This window comes from Lycium barbarum, chromosome 3 (genome assembly GCF_019175385.1).
Source record: "Lycium barbarum isolate Lr01 chromosome 3, ASM1917538v2, whole genome shotgun sequence".
Classification (NCBI taxonomy): domain Eukaryota; kingdom Viridiplantae; phylum Streptophyta; class Magnoliopsida; order Solanales; family Solanaceae; genus Lycium; species Lycium barbarum.
Genome location: NC_083339.1, coordinates 94,780,209 through 94,790,675, shown reverse-complemented (window position 1 = coordinate 94,790,675; position 10,467 = coordinate 94,780,209). Strand labels below are relative to the sequence as shown.

Genomic DNA, 10,467 nt, shown 5'->3' with positions numbered 1-10,467 from the left:
TTTCTTGAACTTCATTTCTCGGTATTGCTGCTGCAGGAGCATACTCGAGGCAGGAAAAGTGGAGAATGTTTTCTCCAGCATATCATGATCAGTGATATTTTCACCACATAATTTCAACTGAGAAATAATTTTAAACATGGCAGAATTATATGCTTTAATAGATTTAAAATCTTGTAGCCTTAAATGGAGCCAATCAAAACGTGCTTGTGGAAGTATGACCATCTTCAGGTGGTCATATCTATCTTTTAAATTATTCCACAGAGTAAGAGGATCTTTAACAGTGAAATATTCCATTTTCAAGTCCTCATCAAGGTGATGGCGAAGGAATATCATTGCCTTGGCACGGTCTTGGTTTGATGCCTCATTTTTATCTTTGATGGTGTCTGCCAGACCCATCGCATTAAGGTGAATTTCGGCATCAAGAATCCAAGACATATAGCTATTGCCGGATATATCTAAGGCTACAAATTCACGTTTAGTAAGATTTGCCATTCGTAAAGGGAAATAGAAAGTCAATACCTTCGAGGCTTTTAAAGTATTTGCTCGAAACGGCAGAGTCTCGTGCTGATAACGTGTTATAAAATGAAGCTAAAAGAGTAATAATATTAAAGGATGAAAACTATAAACATAGAGTGACAAAGAGGAGAGATTTTATTATTCTTCCAAAATGTGTTTCAAGTACATTACATATGAAAACTTATGCCTCTATTTATAGTGCTACATATGCATTCAATATATGAGATAATGGAAGAACCATTAATATGATGGAAGATAATGGAAGAACCATTAATATGGTCAAAGATAATGGAAGAAACATTATATTTGTGTAGTAGACATCCATTCTATATTTCATAACAAACGTGTTAATAAGTTCCCCAATATTATACTCCATAGTCCAATGCCCGCACCCAATAAACAAATCACTAGGGTCAACTACTTCATCCCCTCTCTCCTTTCACTAAAAATCATTACTCCCCTGTTTCATTCATAGTATTTTCACAAAAGAAAACAGAGAAAGAGAGATGAAGACATGTTCCAACTTTTTTGCTTTTTCCTTCATCTTCCTCCAAATATTCAGTTCCCAAATAAATAGTCAAGGCACAGATTCATGTACCTCCAATCTTAACCTCAAAAACAAACCTCTCTTTGATACTACTTCTTTTCTCTGTGTTTCAGTATGGGATGCACAAGGCTATATTCTCAGAGTAAGTAAACTAAAACCCCCCTTTACTAAATATTTTTGAAGGTAACAAAATTCTGCTAATAAATATTCGCAATTTTGCCCGGTGTTTATTGGAAACAACCTCTATATCTCTCTATAGAGATAAGGTCTGCGTACAGTATACCCTCCCAGACCCCACTTTATGATATTTCACTGGTTATGTTGTTGTAAAAATTTGCAGTTTTGTAACTTGGCAGCTTACCCTTTTTGACTCGAATCCACAACCTTAAGATTGGAGGTGGAGAGTGCTTACCCTCTTATCAATTCTGCTAATAAAATTTGTTGGTGCAGTATATGCAGACGGATACAAAAGTGTGGAGTTTCGTTCTCTCAGCGCCGAATTCGAATTCATTCATAGGTATGGGATTTTCAAAAGATGGGAAAATGGTGGGGTCAAGTGCAATAGTGGGGTGGGTAAGCAACGATGGGTCTGCCACAATGAAGAGGTATTTTCTTGGAGGACAATCGCCACCAGAAGTTATGCCAGATCAGGGGAATCTTGAACTAGTGAATATGACATCATCAGTTGTAGCTGAGAATTCAAGGATTTATATGGCTTTTCAATTGAACACTGAAATGCCCAGTAATAGGTTAATTTACTCTCTTGGCCCTACCGGAAGGCTACCTTCTCCGGTCAACTATCAGTTGTCTGAACATCGAGAACATACCTCCACCTTCTTGGATTATAATTCAGGTCGGTCTTTATTTTTTCAATTTTGCTTCAGATTTTGATTAATTCTTTGTTTCAGAATTCGAGAGTAGTTAAGTACATGTTCTCAATTTTGAAACTTGGCCCCTTCTTTTTTTAATATGTTTTTTTCTCAAGATAACTTCTTTGACACAAACTTTCATAAGGAAAAAAAAATTTAATTTCGTGGATGGTAACTCAATTTTAATTTTATTGTACCAAAGTTCTTAAATTATTTTTTATAATGGGAAAATACTCTAACTTTACCTACGTATCACAAAAGATTCTACAAACTCCTATCTTTTTAAAACAAAATAGTTACTATTTACCTTTGCATAAATATAGTTATCAAGAGGAAACAAAAGATATGGAAATAGTGGACATAATTTTATTTTTATTTTTTATACTTAGGCAATATTGAATGAGTTACTCCTTTGCTATCAAAATATCCAATATTTCGAAAAACATTCACTTATTTTGATTCATCACAATTCTAATACCAATTCTAGTACAAATATTATTAAACAGTGATTGTAAATAGTGTCAATATTCTTTTATTTTCATTTTCAATTTGAATGGTAAATATTCTTTTTCATTTCTTTTTTGGCATTTGAAATCCTTTTTATTACAAGTCTATATTTTTTTTACAAAAATTTATTTAGTGACTGATGCTATAAATTAAAGTTTGAGAAAAATTACGATGATATTAAAGAGTAAGGGGAAGAAGATCTAAAAATAAAGATTTTTTTCCTACAATTACCCTTTCGTTTACTTAATATCATATTTCTTCTCAATGAATATTCACTTTAAGGAGTCCTATTAAAACCAAGAAATATAGGCCTGCCTGCCATTCACACCAGAATAAATAGAGTTTTTAAAAAAAAAACCTGCTAATGGAGGAAGACCTCCTAGGGGTAAGAGACATAGGGCTAAAGAGAGAGTCTTGATTGAACCTATATTTGCTCAATGGATACAATCCGCTCATGGTAAAACTTCATATGGGTTCGATGTACTTTTATCTTCAACGAGTGACCCAGCATTCAATGCGGGTCGAAGCATCTGAGTTTTTTTAAAGCAATTGTTACCCTTCGTCACACGGGGCTTGCCTAGTGCGGGTTCTTATGTCATAAAAAAAAAAAGAAAAAAATAACTTGAGAAAAAGACACACATCCAATATGATGCAAAGTTTTCTGGGAATAGTATGCATGAACAAACACCTCTGGAAATATTTGTTTCTTTTTGCTTCTCGAGATTAAATTAAAATTCTGAATAAGTATTCGTCTGCTGTTTGATTTGAGATTACAAATTATTGTAATTCTCATTTACTTCCTAGATTTTTGATAGTTAATTTGAAAATGAGTTAATTTTATCCAATTTAGTTTTTTAATAAAATTGTTGAAAATTGAGCATCGGTAAAAAAATTGTCCTAGTAAATCAGGTGGAGGGGTTAAATAAATTCAAGACTAGCATTTCTAGGAAATCTCTCCTTTGTTATTTCTTAATTCTTACTAATACATTTTTTCCCTTGCTTCCGTAATGCCAAGTTTTTTTATAATAAGTTTGTGACAAATGTCAAAGAGAGAGAACCATAGCACTCAGTTGTATAATTGGTTAGTTTATCTGGTTATATTGCTCTCAATTCATGTGATACTCTTCTTTTTCAGTCAGTTTTTAAAAAAAGATATATTATTGTTTTTAGTTTACAAAAAGTCCACTGTCAAGGGTGTAACCAAAGGGGTGGGTAAGGGTCTACACAGCAAGTGATGAACGCGTGTTGTGTGTGTGTGTTTTTTTTTTTTTTTGCTAGAAGATGCCCGAGAGAGAGTAAGAGAGAAGGAAGCAGTTTATTAGTTTATCGGCAGTCACCAACTACTTTATCAACTACTCCTAAGTACTATGTATAGAATACAATTATAATATTCAACATGCTTCCACTTGCAAATTTGTTGGTAGAGAAAATAGTTTGATTATTGGAGACTTGGAACTCTGGAGTATTTTGATTAATAGACATTTACACTTATAAGTGTGGCCTCGCAGTAAATGAAATGGGTAAGAACTATGAAGATTAGGATTCAAATTTTAAGAGAGACAAACTAGGTGATTGATTCTCATACCTATAGTTACTACTGATAAGAAAATGGACTTCGGATCTAATTCAACCTCAAAATCTAGCTGATAACGTGAGGATTGCCCAAAATCATATACGGAGACCAAATTCAACATTTAGCTATATTGGTGAGAGGTATTAAATATGTGATGTGTCTCAAGCTAACCTGACATCACCGTTAACTTCAAGAAGTGAGAATCTTTCAAACTTTCCTTTTAAAATGTTTTTTGGGGATACCAGCAGCATGTGAGAATAGCTGGGGAGGGAAATTCAAGTAGGAAATGGGAATTTTTTAGGGGTATTCAATCTTGCACTTAAAGTAATGTAGAGTAGATATACAATCATCAGACTACAACTCACATAGTCACATCCATTGAATTGCAACTGAATTTAGTTTCAGGGTCGGAATGAGTTGTACTCCTGTAGTCTTGTTTGTGTCAATGTTTTAATAGTCAACCTTTTAATCGTAGTTCCAACTTCCAAGTGGGAGAAGGCATACTCATTTAATACAGTACAATGGATCTGATTTACAACCAACCCTTGAATATCTTACTACCTTATATAAAAACCTGCAATGAACGTGCTTGTTATTCTAAGCTGTACCAATTTGGAGGACTTTTCCCAATTCAACTCCAACTTGAAATGTCGCTATTAAACTTATTTACATATTTTTGTAAGACAAAGCTGAGAAAAATTAAACTGTAAATTGAGATCCTAATTTTAATTTTCTATGCTTGTGTTGTTGTCCAACAGGACAAAGTGAATCAAAGAGCCCTTATGCAAATCTGAGGAGAACTCATGGACTCCTAAACATGTTCGGCTGGGGTATTCTGATACCAATTGGGGCCATGGTAGCTAGATACTTGAGGCAATATGATCCAATATGGTTTTACTCTCACATCACCATTCAATCACTTGGCTTTCTCCTTGGATTTGCGGCTATTATCTGTGGTTTTGTTCTCGAAGATCGTCTTGGCGTTGATGTTGATAGACACAAAACCCTTGGCATCTTCATTCTCGTTCTTGGTTGCTTGCAGGTTGCTTCGTCTACTTCCTCGATTTTTATAAATGAAAATGATCAAATTTATCCCTCTTTTACTACTCAATGTTTTAAAATCATCATCCATTATATATACTTTTTGCCTATCGATACTCTTGTCGTTAGCAAATAGCAAATCGCGTCTTATTTGCCTTTGATCCCTGCAATATGGACGGGGGAGCTTTCAACCCAGACAAAATCTTGACACGGGGGATTCAACGTGTCAAAATACCTCTAGAAAACTAGCCTATTTGTGTTGTGAAATCTTACATAGGTGGTTGCGTTGTTACAACTTTTCTTGGTATTTATTTTGGTGTTTTTCACATTGTTAGGTTATTGCATTTTTGGCTCGACCAGGGAAGGAATCAAAAGTAAGAAAATATTGGAATTGGTACCATTACACACTGGGAAGGGTTTTGATACTTTTGGCAGCAGGGAATATTTTCTATGGAATCCATTTAGGAGATGCAGGCACTGCTTGGAATGTTGGTTTTGCTGTTACTCTAATTGTATTCTTCATCACTGCTGTCATTCTAGAAATAAGGATGTGGATGAAAAAATAGATATCTCTTCTATATTCGTGCTCAAGTCATGTATTTATTTTATTATTATGAGGATTTTGCTTTGTATTCTTGTTCATATTTCTTCAACAAACAGATATTCTTTTACATATCAACCAAAAAGGTCTTTATACTATGTTAAATTAAAATTTTATATGTAGCTAAACAACGGTAGATATCTTTTGGCGACAAAACTGAAATGATAGGTGGGGAATGATGATGATAATGTTGTTTTCTTATGTGCTCTTTTCAATTTACTGAGGACAATAAAAAGATCCAGAAACATTTGAAACAACGTAAGTTTTTATCTAGCACCAAATTCTTGGAAAAATATAATCACCCTTCCATTATCAAAGTTCAAAGTCTATCTCAATATTAACTTTATCCAGCTCTAAGCGTTTGGCCATAATCTCAAACCCAAGATCATTTGCAGATATTGAGATAGTGGTTGCAAATTAATGTTTGTTTTACTATTTTATCCATTATTCCAACTTCAACTTGAAATAGAGAATACTAATTGCAAAATCTCCCATTCTTATACTACATTATTTAACAACTAGAATAGTCTTATACAAGCGCTCATAAGTATGCGTTTTTTGTATTCAGATTAATAGAACAAATGAACTCCACTAGAGTTACTATTTCCTTGTCATGATTCAAAACATATTTGCCTTACTATGACTAAAGCTAGATACAAAATCGTTGCAGTAACTAGTCATATCTATAGTATGTACAATTCGTCACTAATAGTAGAATATATTAATGCTCCAATTTTAGACTTATTTCTCCTATTCTTATACTACTTTATTTAACAACTAGAATAGTCTTATACAAGCGCTCATAAGTATGTGTTTTTTGTATTCAGATTAATAGAACAAAGGGAGCAAATGAGCTCCAATAGAGTTAACCATTTCCTCGTCATGATTCAAAACTTATTTGCCTTACTATGACTAAAGCTAGATACAAAATCGTTGCAGTAACTAGTCATATCAATAGTATGTACAATTCGTCACTGATAGTAGAATATTTTAATGCTCCAATTTTAGACTTATTTAGTATATATAAAAAATCTAAGTTTGTTACTATACTGTGGACAATGATATTTTATTAAATTTAAATCCACAAGATATTTGGATTATCTTAAATTCAAGATATATTAGTCCAAATAAATATTATGGGCTAATATAATTAAATTAATTATTTAAGTCCAATAAACATGGATTTGATTAATGACCCAATATTGTTGGGCTAGTCCATTAATTTGGGCTATAAATAATGAGCCCACTTTGCTAAGCCCAAGATGTCATTTTCCTAGTGGCCCAAATTGGTGCCACGTCTCAGATAATGTGGCACGCCAAGTCAAATTAAAGAGCCAATAGGATCATGTCACATGTCAAAATGACACAGCATGCCTAGACAAATCAAAGGCCAATGAAAATGTGTCACGTGTTCAAGTGACATGTTCCGACCAATTAAATATCGTCATGTCAGCTTCAATTTGATTGGTCAAAAGGAGTTCGTCCTTATCCCAACTCCTCTATCCTATAACTATAAATAGGGGTCTCATAATTCAAAAAAGGGATCATAAATTCTAACAAGAAGCTAGAGAAAGCTCATGGATCAAACGCTGCAAATTTCTCTACAAGCCAAAAGCGTTCAAGAACTCAAGTATTTCTCTAGAAGTTCTAGAGATCAAGACGAAGATTCAAGGCCTTGAATCCAAGCACAAGTTCAAGATCAAGCTCAAAAGCCCTTGAATTCAAGTACAAGTCAAGATCAAATCCATCAAGTTCAAGATCAAGCTCAAAAACCCTTGAATTTATTGTTGAAAAAATGAATCAGAGGAATCATAGAGATTGTAACACTCATATTTGAAATCAAATATAACAATTGTTGCGATATTTTCCTGTCCTGATTATTATTTTCTCGACGCGAATTTATGGTCTACAAATTTTGGCATGCCCAATGGGACAATCTCTACCTCTCATATCAACCTTTCGATTATCAAAGTTTACCAACATCAAAATGGCCTCAAAGAAGATCAACTTAGAATCAACTTCCTCTAAGGTTGTTGACTCCAAGTTCTCTGCTGATGTGGAAAGCATCCTCGAAATTACCTTTGGAAGCATGGGGCCAGTTACGAGGAGCAAAGCAAGCACGCTGGGACAACGAGCACTCCAAGTGTTCCGCATCAACTCCTGTTTTCATATCTTCATCTTCAAAAGGAGCAAGATCCTTTACCGATGCATCGGAGGGAGGAAGCAGCATTGCTGAAAAGATTAAGAAGACTCTAGTTCTACTTGATCTCTCTGGATCCAAGAACTCTGCCATGAAGGAAGATGATGATGCTTCAAGTGATGGATCCTCTCCACTCACGCCACATGAAGTAGGCCAGTCAAAGATCAACTTATGCGATAATCCATTCTATTCTCCAACATCCCCAACAATCATGCAAACGGTGGTAACTAATGCTTCATCCATGGAGGAGACACTAGCAAACTTGACAAAGGTAATTGACGCCTTGGCCAAGCATGTGCAAAATCAAGATGCTCAGATTGAAAAGTTGATGGACAAGATGGATGGATTAATGGAATGAGAATCCAACCATGCACCTAGGAAGGGTCCAGAAGCATAAGAGACTGAACCTCGCGCAAACCAAGCACTGCCTACCAAGGAAATTCCAGTTTCTTCTGAAAGGATAATTCCACTTGACCGAATCAAGGAGTCCATCAAAGGGACTATCAAGGATAAGTACAAAGGTTCTACCAAGTCTACTTTTACTTACGCCAAGTCGTACACTACAAGAATTGATAGCTTTAAGATGCCTACTGGTTACCAACCGCCCAAATTTCAGCAGTTTGAGGGCAAGGGAAATCCGAAGCAACATGTTGCACATTTTATTGAAACATGAAACAACTCTGGGACTTAAGGAGACTATCTTGTCAAGCAGTTAGTCCGCTTCCTCAAAGGGAAACCTTTTGACTAGTACACTGATCTTGAGCCTAATTCTATTGATAGTTGGGAGCAGCTAGAGCAGGAGTTCCTCAATCACTTTTATAGCACTAGGCGCAGCATGATCATGGTGGAACTTAAAAGCACTCACCAGAGGAAGGACGAACCAGTGATCGATTTCATCAATCGATGGAGAAATGTAAGTCTAAACTGCAAAGATAGGCTCAGTGAAGCTTCTACGATAGAGATGGGTATCCATGGAATGCACTGGGCTTCACTACAAAGGAATTAAGCCAAAGTCCTTTAAAGAACTAGCTACTCATGTTCATGACATGGAGTTCAGCATGTTTTCCACTGGAAATGAAGTAATGCCTGTCTACGACCCTCACAAAGGAAAGGATAAGCAGGAACCCAAAAGATGGAGAAAGTTCGTTCCTAAGAATGACAACAAAGAATCCATGAACATCAATGTCTTGCCTATAAAGTTTACTACGAAGGTGAGCAAGAAGCAGAGTATGAAAGCAACTTCCTTTCAAGACAACGCAAGACGAAAGTCAACCTTGAAGGAGATACAAGAGAAAGGATACCTCTTCCTAGATTCTAATATCCCTGGAATTTTTGATGAACTACTTGAGCTGAAACTCATTGAGTTACAGGAGATGAAGTGGCCCAATGAAGCTGGAAGAACAAATGACCCGAACTATTACAAGTATCATTGGCTTTTGGTTCACCCTCTTGAAAAGTGCTTTGTCTTCAAAGACAAAGTTATGAAGTTAGCTAATGAAAATAAGATTCTGCTTGACGATGAGAAGGCAAGTTCGAATCAAGTCTCTATCACCTCGATTCTCTCGATCTGGTCCAGATATGCAGCTTTGAAGAACATGAGGAAGGACCATTGGAGGAAGATAAAACCCAAGTTGATGAAGCCGATGATGAAGGTTAGATTCTGGTGACTAGGCGGAGACGCTGTAAAACAAGTCCACCAAAAGAATCATCTAAACAACCAACTAGGAAGATGATGATTAGAAGACTAAGGAAGAAAAAATCAGTTGAGCTTTTGAAGAAAGCAAAAGTGGAGGTGAACTACCACCAGGAACCACGACGTCCTGTGACTTTGAAGGAATTCCTACCAAGTTGGTTCTGCACTAAGACTGCTCTAGGAAACATTGAGGTGTCATGTTTCAATACCGATAGAGAAGAAGTAAAGAATGAAAGCCTATCAACGTTGTCTCCATCGTCATATGAAAAACCTATTGAATCTTCTTTCCAAGACGTACACGCATGTGATACAAAACTCACATTAACGGATGACGATCTTCTACTTGGTGAAACGCTACACAACCGTCCTTTGTATATGGTAGGTCGTCCTTTGTATATGGTAGGTCATGTGCTCGAACATAGGATAAACACAATATTGATAGATGATGGATCTCGAGTTAACATTCTTCCTATTCGCACAATGAAGGAACTTGGCATCACAACTGAAGAACTTTCTGAAAGCCGCTTAATGATACAAGGATTCAATCAAGGAGGGCAAAGGGTCATAAGTGCTATCAAATTAGATATCACCATTGAAGATTTGCATTCAAGTGCATGGATGCATGTCATCGACACAAAGACTTCGTACAATATGTTACTTGGCAGGGCGTAGATACACGAGAACAAAGTTGTCCCCTCATCCTATTATCAATGTTTAAAGTATCTCGAAGGCAGTGTCAAAAAGAAGATAGTTGCTGATGATGAGCCATTTACTGAGGTTGAGTCACACTTCGTCGATGTAAAGTTTTACTTAAAGAACTACATTGTGAAGGAAGTAAAAGTCGATGACATCGCAACAACCAAGAGTGATAAGATCGCAACTAAAAGAGCTGAGGAGACTGTTAGAAAAGCCAAAACTAG

General features: G+C 35.7%; 1 protein-coding gene across 1 annotated transcript; it reads left to right on the top strand.

Moving 5' to 3' along the window:
• Nucleotides 1-891: 891 nt before the first annotated feature.
• On the top strand, nucleotides 892-5,785 carry LOC132631634 (cytochrome b561 and DOMON domain-containing protein At3g07570-like). The gene is made up of 4 exons (XM_060347289.1): nucleotides 892-1,205; nucleotides 1,514-1,916; nucleotides 4,771-5,054; nucleotides 5,389-5,785. Exons 1-4 carry the CDS (start codon nucleotides 1,023-1,025, stop codon nucleotides 5,617-5,619), a joined length of 1,101 nt encoding a protein of 366 aa, XP_060203272.1. The 5' UTR covers nucleotides 892-1,022; the 3' UTR covers nucleotides 5,620-5,785.
• Nucleotides 5,786-10,467: the final 4,682 nt, after the last annotated feature.